Consider the following 13,613-nt stretch of genomic DNA (forward strand, 5'->3'; position numbering starts at 1 on the left):
ATGGAACCATGAGGGTTCTACCTGGAATCCCCCAAAAAGTTATTCAACCGGTTCTCCTATGGGGACAGCCGAAAAACCCTTTTGGGTTCTAGATAGCGACCCTTTTGTTTAATTGCAGAAGATTTTGTATGAGAGGATCTAATAACTATCGTGACAGGACGTGCATGTGCGATGCCGATGGAGGATGTTTATATTACATCAGACCTGGGTTAAAAAAGTCCTGTATTTGACATCTTTCAAATACTTTAGATGTGCTTGATTGAAATTGCCTGGCTCAATAGAACCAATGGAATTGTCCCAATGGTGCAAATCCTATCCACCTGGAACTCCAGGCGGACTCAAGCAAACACTGAAATGATTTGAATGACCCAGGTCTACTTTGAATTGTATCTATGCTTCTACCCTTGATATCTACCACAGCTTAATGTAATCCGTTTATGACATACAGATCCACAAACGGTGTATAGACAGTATGATGTAGGTAAAAGACAGAAATGTATGATCATCACTCCCATAGAGAATTGGTGAAGGCACAGCTTGGATGGAAGACACCATAAACATAGTTCATCCTAGATCTTGTGAATCCAGTGTAATTTGGTTGTTAAATTGTTTACTGCAGCAAGGCAATACATTTTTTCTCTGATCCATCTGTATATCGCCACTGATCAAGGCTGCAGTCGATTCCATTTCAGTTCTCGTCAAACAAGTAGGGAATGAATTGAATTGAACAAATAGATTGAAAACGACGTTTGGTTTGACAAGTATTTTCAGTCCAAATTCTACTTGCAACATCCTGTGTCCCACAGAGAACCAGCAGACACAAATTTGTCTCTCAGGTGTTAGCCAGAGTACCATTGTCCTAGTCAGTCTTGAATGGAATCTCTTTTGCCAATTGTGGTGGCAGTGGTCCCTTTGGTTAGTCTGGGCCGCTGTGTTCTTTTTAGTAGGCTTGGATGGCTGTAGCCCATTTCAGTTTTAATCAATGACTTCCCAAATACACCCTGTCTACTTGTATGACGTGACCTGGCCAGCCTGGGTTCATGGTGTTGTCCTCCTGACAGTTTTCGGTGGCATCCATTGTCCCTTGGTCGGGGCTGGCTGGCACTGTGTGTAGTCTACGCTACCAATGTCCTCGGTGCAGGCTTTGACGTCAGTTAGCTACTGTACATTATGTGCAGACTTGGATGGCAGTGTACCTTGTGCAAATGTACCGGGCAAAGCAGGGGGCGGGAGATGAAGGGAGAAGCGAGGGGGGATGGATCTCTTACAAAAAAAAGGGTGAAAACGATCAACAGTAACTTTTTGGAGTAATCAATTATGTATGTGTAACTGATTAACCTTTCTGGTGGAGATTTACTGTCCTAAGTGTTTATTGTTTTAATTAGACATCTCTTGGGTGCTGGGTCAACCCTTCATAATTAGACTTTGCATGATAGAGCTTTGATTCTTGGCAGTTGCTCTGTGGTGTGCTAGTATATGGTTTAATGTGGGCCATTCCTTCGCAACTTAACTGCTTATGGAGGTGCCCTGGTTTGTTATGGTAGTGCCAGCATCCCTCTAAATCAAGCCCTGATTGGATGCACCCGGGTTAATTAAAGTTTTCGTGATAAAGAAATATGGGTATTTTTCAGAATGTCTCTTCTCATTATTATACTGAAGCAACATTTTAAAACAGTTCAGTAATCTTGCAGAGCTGCAATTATTGAACTCAAAATTAGTGTATTTATGGAAATGAAGATCTAATTTATTATTAACAAGACACTGTACCACTTGAATTTGCTAGAGTTTTCTTCCCCAAAAAGTGTCATAAAAAATATTCATAATTACACTCAAACCTGAATCTAAACTATATGAGTTCCTACAAGCTTACAAATAAACTAATACTTTTTGGACCACAAAAAGTATTTTCGACTACCCTCATAAAAGCATACACATCAATAATCTATGAGGGGTTACACAATATGGATGAAAAATTCTAATAATTATTCACATCTTTTTTTGCCCGAGCATAGATAGGCTACTGCATGACAGCTTGGAGCAATGTGTGCATTTACACTCGAAAGGGGCACTGTTGTTTTCTTTCTGTTCCTATGAGTGCTTTGAATCAGCTCCTTCACATTGGAGTGTTGGAGTGAGACTGTGAGTGGTCATATAATAAACCAATTTCTCTTGTGAGACTAAAAAGCTCTCATTCCTCTCTTCCAGACACTGAAAAATGACGACTCCGTGGCCAAGACGGATGTCCTGAAAATCCTGGCGCTCAGCCACAAGCAGAGGTAGATCTAAGCTTCTTAACCATTAACCATTTGCTATTGCACATTGTTGCCATATGGATTCTTTTGAAGAGCAACATTACTTTTCATTACTTTTATGGTGCAGGAACAATGTGATGTTACCTGCAATTCAGCCTTTGGTATGCACAGTATATATGTAACAGTATAACTTTAAACCGTCCCCTCGCCCCGACACGGGCGCGAACCAGGGACCTTCTGCACACATCAACAACGGTCGCCCACGAAGCATCGTTACCCATCGCTCCACAAAAGCCACGGCCCTTGCAGAGCAAGGGGCAACACTACTTCTAGGTTTCAGAGCAAGTGACGTAACTGATTGAAACGCTACTAGCGCGTACCCGCTAACTAGCTAGCCATTTCACATCCGTTACACTCACCCCCCTTTCAACCTCCTCCTTTTCCGCAGCAACCAGTGATCCGGGTCAACAGCATCAATGTAACAGTATAACTTTAAACCGTCCCCTCGCCCCGACACGGGCGCGAACCAGGGAACCTCTGCACACATCAACAACTGACACCCACGAAGCATCGTTACCCATCGCTCCACAAAAGCCGCGGCCCTTGCAGAGCAAGGTGCAACCCTACTTCTAGGTTTCAGAGCAAGTGACGTAACTGATTGAAACGCTACTAGCGCGTACCCGCTAACTAGCTAGCCATTTCACATCCGTTACATATACGTATACCCTACTGCTTTATAAATAGCAAACCAACATATCAATAACACATGACAATCATAAACAAACCATAAAACAATGTTTTATTGGAGCAATGGCTCCTGGTCCACAGACAATTAGAGCAGCCACCTGTTTTCCACTTTAAAGCCGATGAATCCTGCTCTTGGTTCGTTCCATTGCCAAGAATGATTATCGAAGGACTTCATCACGAGCTATCCAGGCAGCCGATTTATGGGAAATCATTTGTTTCTGACAGCTTTCAAGCATGTTTTTGATTGCTTCGAGGGGAGTAATAACTAGCAACTATTTTAATGTCAAACCATGGTACTGTAGCCACATCCTCAAGTCAACACATTGTCGAATAATTACAAACGTGAGGGTTACTAGATGACGTCATTCCAGGTTTAGAAATGTAATTTAATTAAGACACTGTAGCCTTTATCAAAGCTGAAAAACTGACACACGTTGTATTCGGCAGCATGAAAAAACTAAAAGTTAACCCTCGTCCTTACCACCACATTTGACCTAATCCTGGACATAACCAATTACTATATTTAAACTGCAAAAAACAGCCAACTTGAGTGGCCAATGAAATATAAGGAGGGGCAGGGGAAGACGGTACTGAAAGTCAAACATTTACTTTTGTGCTCTGGTTAAATTTGTAACTGCCTTCCCACAGATACCCATAATGAGTTATACACTATTTTATTCACAGTTCAGTGCTGTGTTGCCTGAGGAAAATGTCACTCAGAATATATTTTGGTTGTTTGTAGCCCATAGGCAAATGTCTCTGAATATCGGTGAAAATATGTTGACTCAATGTGTTGACCTGAAGCTTAGTTACAGCACCAAATGGTGTTGGGCTCCCTTTAAATGTCAACCTCAAATTCTAACTTCTAAAAAGTTGTTCTGTCTCCCCTTAAAACGTCATACGGCTGGTTTTAGGGTGAGATCAGAAAAATGAAATGCCAACTAGCGGAAAAGAAAAATGTTTGCTTGGCTGGGCTCATGCCAAAAGACACAACCATTGGCATGTGAAATATGACAGGGCATCGCAGCAGTGAAGAGAGACTTTTCTTTCTGAGTTTGACACACAGTGCTGTTGACTGCAGATGCTGCTCCTCGACTGCACAATTGATGGACCATGACCAAGTCATATGTAATTAAACTCTAAACCTACACTAAGCCCAGTCAAAGGGAATAATTCCTTTGCTGCTGTAATCGTATACTGGTATTCTGGATTAAAGTTCGGTATTTCGTCACGCATTCTATCACAAATGTTTGGTAGAAAAAGTAAGCATGAATTGATTTGATGATTCGATCCTATTCAGTGCTCAGTCAGTCAGTCAGCCAGTGCTTGAGATACTATTACTACTGCCTCGCCACTGCGAGAAGTCAGAGAAGAGTTGGAGAAGAGAAGGATATGTGCTAACTGAAAGTTTCTCACCTTTCCTCTCAACAGGGAAGAGATGAAATCCCTCCAGGCTGCCTTGCAGAAACAGCTGGTCGAGGCAACGGAGCAAGCCGAGAAACAGCAGGCCACAGTGAGTAGGAGCCCTCAGTTGTCCTCACCTCGTCTACACCTCACTCCTCTAACCTCCCCCTTGTTAACTGTCACCCGGGCCTGTGGGCGCCCATCACCCATCTCAATACCCAGCAGTCATCTCTCCCACCACTTAATAACCAGCCTGGGAGAGTGAGAGAGCTACAGTTGAAGTTGGAAGTTTATACACTTCAGCCAAATACATTTAAACACATTTTTTCACAATTTCGGACATTTAATCCTCGTAAAAATTCCCTGTCTTAGGTCAGTTAGGATCACCACTTTATTTTAAGAATGTGAAATGTCAGAATTATATTAGAGAGAAAGATTTATTTCAGCTTTCGTTCTTTCATCTCATTCCCAGTGGGTCAGAAGTTTACATACACTCAATTAGTATTTGGCAGCATTGCCTTTAAATTGTTTAACTTGGGTCAAACGTTACGGGTAGCCTTCCACAAGCTTCCCACAATAAGTTTGGTGATTTTTGGCCCATTCCTCCTGACAGACCTGGTGTAACTGAGTCAGGTTTGTAGGCCTCCTTGCTCGTTCACGCTTTTTCAGTTCTACCCACACATTTTCTATAGGATTGAGGTCAGGGCTTTGTGATGGCCACTCTAATACCTTGACTTTGTTGTCCTTAAGCCATTTTGCCACAACTTTGGAAGTATGCTTGGGGTCATTGTCCATTTGGAAGACCCATTTGCGACCAATCTTTAAGTTCCTGACTGATGTCTTAAGATGTTGCTTCAATATATCCACATAATTTTCCTGCCTCATGATGCCATCTATTTTGTGAAGTGCACCAGTCCCTCCTGCAGCAAAGCAACCCCACAACATGATGCTGCCACCCCCGTGCTTCACGGTTGGGATGGTGTTCTTCGGCTTGCAAGCCTCCCCCTTTTTCCTCCAAACATAACGATGGTCATTATGGCCAAACAGTTCTATTTTTGTTTCATCAGACCAGAGGACATTTCTCCAAAAATAACGATCTTTGGCCCCATGTGTCCCCACAAACCGTAGTCTGGCTTTTTTATGGCGGTTTTGGAGCAGTGGCTTCTTCCTTGCTGAGTGCTCTTTCAGGTTATGTCGATATAGGACTCGTTTTACTATGGATACAGATGTCACGTTCCTGACCTGTTTTCTGTTGTTTTGTATGTGTTTAGTTGGTCAGGACGTGAGCTGGGTGGGAATTCTATGTTGTGTGTCTAGTTTGTCTGTTTCTATGTCCAGCCTAATATGGTTCTCAATCAGAGGCAGATGGTAATCGTTGTCCCTGATTGAGAATCATATATAGGAGGCTTGTTTTGTGTTGGGATTTTGTGGGTGTTTGTTTCCTGTCTCTGTGATTGTCTGCACCAGATAGGTCTGTGTCGGTTTTTGCACATTTGTTATTTTGTATTGTTGTTTGTAGTGTTTTACTTGTTCGTTATTAAACATGTTTAACACTAGCCGCGCTGCACTTTGGTCCTCTCCTTCACCCCTGGAAGAAAACCGTTACAACAGATACTTTTGTACCTGTTTCCTCCAGCATCTTCACAAGGTCCTTTGCTGTTGTTTTGGGATTGATTGGCACTTTTTGCACCAATGTACGTTCATCTCTAGGAGACAGAACGCGTCTCCTTCCTGTGAGGTATGATGGCTGCGTGGTCCCATGGTGTTTATACTTGAGTACTATTGTTTGTACAGATGAACATGGTACCTTCAGGCGTTTGGAAATTGCTCCCAAGGATGAACCAGACTTGTAGAGGTCTACAATTGTTTTCTGAGGCTGATTTCTTTGGATTTTCCCATGATATCAAGCAAAGAGCCACTGAGTTTGAAGGTAGGCCTTGAAATACATCCACAGGTACACCTCCAATTGACTCAAATTATGTCAATTAGCCTATCAGAAGCTTCCACAGACATAAAATAATTTTCTGGAATTTTCCAAGCTGTTTAAAGGCACAGTCAACTTAGTGTATGTAAACTTCTGACCCACTGGAATTGTGATACAGTGAATTATAAGTGAAATAATCTGTCTGTAAACAATTGTTGGAAAAATGACTTGTGTCATGCACAAAGTAGATGTCCTAACAGACTTGCCAAAACTATAGTTTGTTAACAAGAAATGTGTGGAGTGGTTGAAAGACGAGTTTTAATGACTCCAACCTAAGTTTATGTGAACTTCCGCCTTAAACTGTAGGTGTAACCCAGAAATAGAAAGCATAGTGAGGGAGTTCCGTCCACTCTTCGCTCTCTCCTTAAACGATAGGTCTCTGATAAAACTTAATAGACCAGGCACCTATTTTTATATTTTGTTCCTTTTATCATCCTGTCATAAACATTCCTTTTCATTTGCCCAGTAATCCAGGCCTCTATCCATCATGCAACTCAATCCTTTTTCTATTATACCTGGCTGTCGTTCTAGTATAAATTCTATTCTATTCAGACGTTATTACATTGCCAATCTATACAGACGTCTGAGAATAGCAGGCTACAAATGAACTTTGATACCACACATGCAGAGTCATGTTTATACCTACTGTATGAATTGAACCTATAGGTAACAGTTTACTGTATGCCCCTTATGTGTAAATTAACTTTACTGTAGGTCCCCTATGTATGCATTTACTGTAGGCCCACATAAAGCTTTTATAACAGCTACAAAAGCCGTTATAACATCAGTAATTAACATTATACTCATGTGGAGCCTTTTTCATACCTAAAGTACTGTATTGATTAGCACGTAGCTTTTTTGTGCCTCGTTTTCATTCCCACTTCCCAAAGATATTTACTGCCACATCTCTTATGGCTATCTAATTCCCCTCAAAACAAATGATCGGAAAATCAACGGGAGGCCTAATTAATGTTCAAAACAGACGGTGGAATGGTTTTGAGATATTCAATATATGCTAATAAGAACAACGCGGACGTCTTAAAATGGTCGTCCGCCTTATTTTCACAGCACAGAACAAGGGTGGGCTGATGTTGGTAGCCAACAATCAAACTGTCGTTGTTGACATTTTCATGTTAAGATGAGTGACAAATCCCTGGTGTAGGGAGTTAATTATCTATATTAAAGGAAATTGTATTGGCTACTGCAATGCATCAAATCAATGCCTGTGTTTTCACAAGGGGAAATTACAGTTTCTTTTATTATGTGACCAGCCGGTTACTACGTTTCTGGGATAACACAAAAAAGTGTTGTAAAGTTGAGTTTCTTGGTTGTATCATATACAGCATAACTCTGCTACTGCTACTAGTCAGTGTACTAATAGAGTTTTGGAAAACGCACGACGATGCTATATGAATACCTGTCTTGTTTGTAATAAGGTGCAGTTTTTTTATTTTCAATTGAGACCATGCCTACAGCTCTATGTGAAGAAACAGAGTGTGAGTTGAGGTTATTTGACATCTCCGTAGCTGGGCGAATTTGATGTGAGGCATTGGGTAGAAGACATTGTTTGATTGGACTTGCAATCTGCCCCTAGGGAGCTCTAGAGTTTGTTTTCTATTAACCTACTAAGCAGCAAAAGTGGAAACCAGGTTTAGCAACAAGCACAGTCAAATGAATTTTGTTCGGGACGATACGGCACTAAACCATCAACGTTATTTTTAAACGTGCTTATGTTTTAATGAGCAGTTCTCATTTCAAACATTTCATCATCTTGGGTTGCCTCATTTGGAATTTATGAAAATGTTATGAAATTAGTGCAACTGATAATCATTTATCAATACTGTGTTAAAGGGAATACATGATTTCAATCAATTAGGAGCTGAATCTGTATCTTCCTTCTCCCTACACGTAAAAACTATAAATTAGTACCCCCCGTGGACCACATACAGCGAACAGCTGTAGCTGTACTTGGAAATTGACATGCACAATAGGAAATAGTTTGCGATGGGAAACACATACTCATCATAAATGCCTATAACATGTAGAGAATTTGATGACCATGAAGCTGTGGTTCCACTCAAAAGATCCCTTTTTATTTGATTTGTATTTAATCAAAATGTTCAGAAACCTTGTTTGGGTTCACATATTCAATGTAAGTTCACTGGCGTAGCGGTTTCACAGTTTCTCGAAGTTTGTTCCCCCCCCCCTAAAAGAAAATTGAGCCCGTCAGCCACTCACAAAGTTTAGACTATTGATCGCTGTCCATGGTTCTGAAATTGTGATGTCTGTGCGGCTGCCTATCGATAGCTATCAGATTATGTGGTGCTAGTGCTTGAAGTATCCTGTAGCTTTGCTTTAATGGGAACATGTTTATTTTTATTTGGTCGCCATTTTCTCATGTTAAGCCAAACGATTATGTTTTACGAAGCTACAGGCCTACACTGTCGCAATGCTGCTATTTAGAATGCAGGCCGGCGTCAATAATGTATTTACTTGTTAAGTAATTAAAGTGGGAAATTCAAACATGTAGATTGTAAAATGAATGTTGAATGCAACAGCGTACTAATCAGTAACCAATTAAACATTTAAGAATATACAACTGTCCTGTAGGACCTATAGCCTACCTTAGCCGTCCTCACGCTCTCTTGCAGCTTGGTTAGAAGGTTTGTGCCACATAAAACCAGTCTATTAATGCCAAATAATACAATCAGTTGACCTTCAACACAATAGTTGACTAGGGATTGTTTCATTATGCAGACAATGCAGTCAAGCCCAGCGTTTACCAAACTCGGTCCTGGGGCCCCCCCTGGGTGTACGTTATGGTTTCTGCCCAAGCACTACGCAGCTGATTCGAATAACCAACTCATTATCAAGCTTTGATTATTTGAAGCAGTTGTGTAGTGCTATGGGAATAAAAAAGGCGTGGGAGGGTTGAAGGCAGGACCGAGTTTAGGGAACCCTGGTCTAACCCTGGTCTATAGCTATGTACAGTATTTAGCTGGTAGCCTAGTTATATTACACATTAGAACTTGGACTCCACGCTGTCAGGGCTATCCATCTCATCACTCGTTGGCTTACCAGTGTTCACAGAAGGAGGGGGGGGGGGTCGCTCTCATGAGCACCGCTGGGTCTCTGGCAGTCGTCGGCTTGGTTTTCTGGGAGAGGAGGAGGATAAGGAAGGCCGGCACCATCACTAGAGGAACTGTCTCTATTCTCAAGGGGAGGAAGATGAGGAGGAGCAAGGCCACTGTCATTTCTGGGCCTCTGTCGGGACTGGGAGGCTGCTTGTGCAAGCTGAGGCTTAAGTAGGCCTCCTATCTACAAATCAAATTGTATTAGTCACATGCGCCTTACAGTGAAAATGCTTACTTACGAGCCCCTAACCAACAATGCAGTTTTAAAAAATATGGATAAGAATAAGAAATAAAAGGAGGAACAATAAAATGAACAAGTAATTAAAGAGCAGCAGTAAAATAACAATAGTGAGACTACAGTTGAAGTCGGAAGTTTACATACACTTAGGTTGGAGTCATTAAAACTCGTTTTTCAACCACTCCACAAATTTCTTGTTAACAAACTATAGTTTTGGCAAGTCGGTTAGGATATCGACTTTGTGCATGACACAAGTCACTTTTCCAACAATTGTTTACAGACAGATTATTTCATTTATAATTCACTGTATCACAATTCCAGTGGGTCAGAAGTTTACATACACTAAGTTGACTGTGCCTTTAAACAGCAAGGAAAATTCCAGAAAATGATGTCATGGCTTTAGAAGCTTCTGATAGGCTAATTGAGATAATTTGAGTCAATTGGAAGTGTGCCTGTGGATGTAGTTCAAGGCCTACCTTCAAACTCAGTGCCTCAGTGCTTGACATGGGAAAATCAAAAGAAATCAGCCAAGACCTCAGAAAAAACAATGGTAGACCTCCACAAGTCTGGTTCATCATTGGGAGCAATTTCCAAATGCCTGAAGGTACCACGTTCATCTGTACAAACAATAGTACGCAAGTATAAACACCATGGGACCACGCAGCCATCATAGTGTAACGACCCTGGGTTTATAAGCGCGGAAATCCACTCTGCCGCACGAGCATGCTTTTGCAGCACAGTCGATAGCGCGCCGGACCTCGGGCTAGAAGGTTGAGGGTTCGAGACATGCCCCCTGCTGTTTCATTACATTGGTGTCAGAAGTGGGATCGGACCTTGAATCCACGACACCGCGTGTGCTTGGCCGGTGAGCGCGTTCCTGTAAGACGTAGAGTCGCAAGCTAGCGCGAGGACGCACTCTTTGAAAGGTTGGAGTAGTGTAACGACCCTGGGTTTATAAGCGCGGAAATCGACTGTGCCGCACGAACATGCTTTTGCGGCACAGTCGATAGTGCGCCGGACCTCGGGCTAGAAGGTCGAGGGTTCGAGACCTGCCCCCTGCTGTTTCATTACAATACCGCACAGGAAGGAGACGCGTTCTGTCTCCTAGAGATGAACGTACTTTGGTGCGAAAAGTACAAATCAATCCCAGAACAACAGCAAAAGACCTTGTGAAGATGCTGGAGGAAACAGGTACAAAAGTATCTATATCCACAGTAAAACGAGTGCTATATCGACATAACCTGAAAGGCCGCTTAGCAAGGAAGAAGCCACTGCTCCAAAACCGCCATAAAAAAGCCAGAATACAGTTTGCAACTGCACATGGGGACAAAGATTGTACTTTTTGGAGAAATGTCCTCTGGTCTGATGAAACAAAAATAGAACTGTTTGGCCATAATGACCATCGTTATGTTTGGAGGAAAAAGGGGGAGGCTTGCAAGCCGAAGAACACCATCCCAACCGTGAAGTACATCGTGCTGTGGGGTTGCTTTGCTGCAGGAGGGACTGGTGCACTTCACAAAATAGATGGTATGATGAGGTAAGAAAATTATGTGGATATATTGAAGCAACATCTCAAGACATCAGTCAGAAAGTTAAAGCTTGGTCGCAAATGGGTCTTCCAAATGGACAATGACACCAAGCATACTTCCAAAGTTGTGGTAAAATTGCTTAAGGACATCAAAGTCAAAGAATTGGATTGGCCACCACAAAGCCCTGACCTCAATCCTATAGAAAATTTGTTGGCAGAACTGAAAAAGAGTGTGGGAGCAAGGAGGCCTACAAACCTGACTCAGTTACACCAGCTCTGTCAGGAGGAATGGGCCAAATTCACCCAACTTGTTGTGGGAAGCTTGTGGAAGGCTACCTGAAACGTTTGACCCAAGTTAAACAATTTAAATTGCTACCAAATACTAATTGAGTGTATGTAAACGTCTGACCCACTGGGAATGTGATGAAAGAAATAAAAGCTGAAATAAATCATTCTCTCTACTATTATTTTTACATGTCACATACTTAAAATAAAGTGGTGATCCTAACTGACCTAAGACCGGGAATTTTTACTAGGATTAAATGTCAGGAATTGTGAAAAATGTAGTTTAAATGTATTTGGCTAAGGTGTATGTAAACTTCAACTGTATATACAGGGCGGTACTGGTACAGAGTCAATGTCCGGGGGCACCGGTTAGTTGAGGTAATATGTACATGTAGGTAGAGTTATTAAAGTGATGCATAGATGATAACAACAGAGTAGCGGCGGTGTAAAGAAGGGGGGGGGGGGCAATGCAAATAGTCTGGGTAGCCATTTGATTAGGTGTTCAGGAGTCTTATGGCTTTGGGGTAGAAGCTGTTTAGAAGCCTCTTGGACCTAGACTTGCCGCTTGCCGTGCGGTAGCAGAGAGAACAGTCTATGACTAGGGTGGCTGGAGTCTTTGACAATTTGACAATCTTACAATCTCCTGAGGGGGAATAGGTTTTGTCGTGCCCTCTTCACGACTGTCTTGATGTGCTTGGACCATGTTAGTTTGTTGGTGATGTGGACACCAAGGAACTTGAAGCTCTCAACCTACTCCACTGCAACCCGATGAGAATGGGGGTGTGCTCTGTCCTCTTTTTCCTGTAGTCCACAATTATCTCCTTAGTCTTGATCACGTTGAGGGAGAGGTTGTTTTCCTGGCACCATACGGCCAGGTCTTGACCTCCTCCCTTTAGGCTGTCTCGTCATTGTCGGTGATCAGTTCTACCACTGTTGTGTCATCGGCAAACTTAATGATGGTGTTGGAGTCGTGCCTGGCCATGCAGTCATGAGTGAACAGGGAGTACAGGAGGGGACTGAGCACGCACCCCTGAGGGTCCCCTGTGTTGAGGATCAGCGTGGCGGATGTGTTGTTACCTACCCTTACCACCTGGGGGCGACTCGTCAGGAAGTCCAGGATCCAGTTGCAGAGGGAGGTGTTTAGTCCCAGTGTCCTTAGCTTATTGATGATCTTTGAGGGCACTATGGTGTTGAACGCTGAGCTGTAGTCAATGAATAGCATTTTCACATAGGTGTTCCTTTTGTCCAGGTGGGAAAGGGAAGTGTTGAGTGCAATAGAGATTGCATCATATGTGGATCTGTTGGGGCGGTATGCAAATTGGAGTGGGTCTAGGGTTTCTTGGATAATGGTGTTGATGTGAGCCATGACCAGCCTTTCGAAGCCCTTCATGGCTACAGATGTGATTGCCTCGGGTCGGTAGTCGTTTAGGCAGGTTACCTTAGTGTTCTTGGACACAGGCACTATGGTGGTCTGCTTGAAACATGTTGGTATTACAGACTCGGACAGGGAGAGGTTGAAAATGTCAGTGAGGACACTTTCCAGTTGGTCAGCGCATGCTCGCAGTACACGTCCTGGTAATCCTTCTTGCCTTGTGAATATTGAGCTGTTTAAAGGTCTTACTCACATCGGCTGCGGAGAGCTTGATCACACCATCTTCCATAACAGCTGGTTCTCTCATGCATGGTTCAGTTTTATTTGCCTAGAAAGCGAGCATAGAAGTAGTTTAGCTCGTCTGGTAAGCTCATCTCACTGGCAGCTCTTGGTTGAGCTTCCCTTTGTAGTCTGTAATGGTTTACAAGCCCTGCCACATCCGACGAGTGTCAGAGCCGGTGTAGTATGATTCGATCTTAGTCCTGTATTGATGCTTTGCCTGTTTGATGGTTCGTCGGAGGGCATAACAGGATTTCTTGTAAGCTTCCGGGTTAGAGTCTCGCTCCTTGAAAGCGACAGCTCTAGCCTCTAGCTAATCTTCCACCTGTAATGGTGTTTCGTCAGTCGAGGAGATGGTAGCTTTGCTGATGTAGTTATCGTCTATAATTT

At 42.7% G+C, this 13,613-nt stretch overlaps 1 protein-coding gene across 1 annotated transcript in view; it reads left to right on the plus strand.

The window, feature by feature from the left end:
- LOC120025084 (leucine zipper protein 2-like) overlaps nt 1-13,613 on the plus strand; it is a 60,410-nt gene that overhangs the window by 5,401 nt on the left and 41,396 nt on the right. The window contains exons 3-4 of the mRNA XM_038969519.1: nt 2,206-2,276; nt 4,431-4,512. Of these exons, the coding sequence (XP_038825447.1) occupies nt 2,206-2,276; nt 4,431-4,512 (153 nt within the window). The remainder of the gene's footprint in view (nt 1-2,205; nt 2,277-4,430; nt 4,513-13,613) is intronic.

Source organism: Salvelinus namaycush, chromosome 30 (assembly GCF_016432855.1).
Source record: "Salvelinus namaycush isolate Seneca chromosome 30, SaNama_1.0, whole genome shotgun sequence".
NCBI lineage: Eukaryota > Metazoa > Chordata > Actinopteri > Salmoniformes > Salmonidae > Salvelinus > Salvelinus namaycush.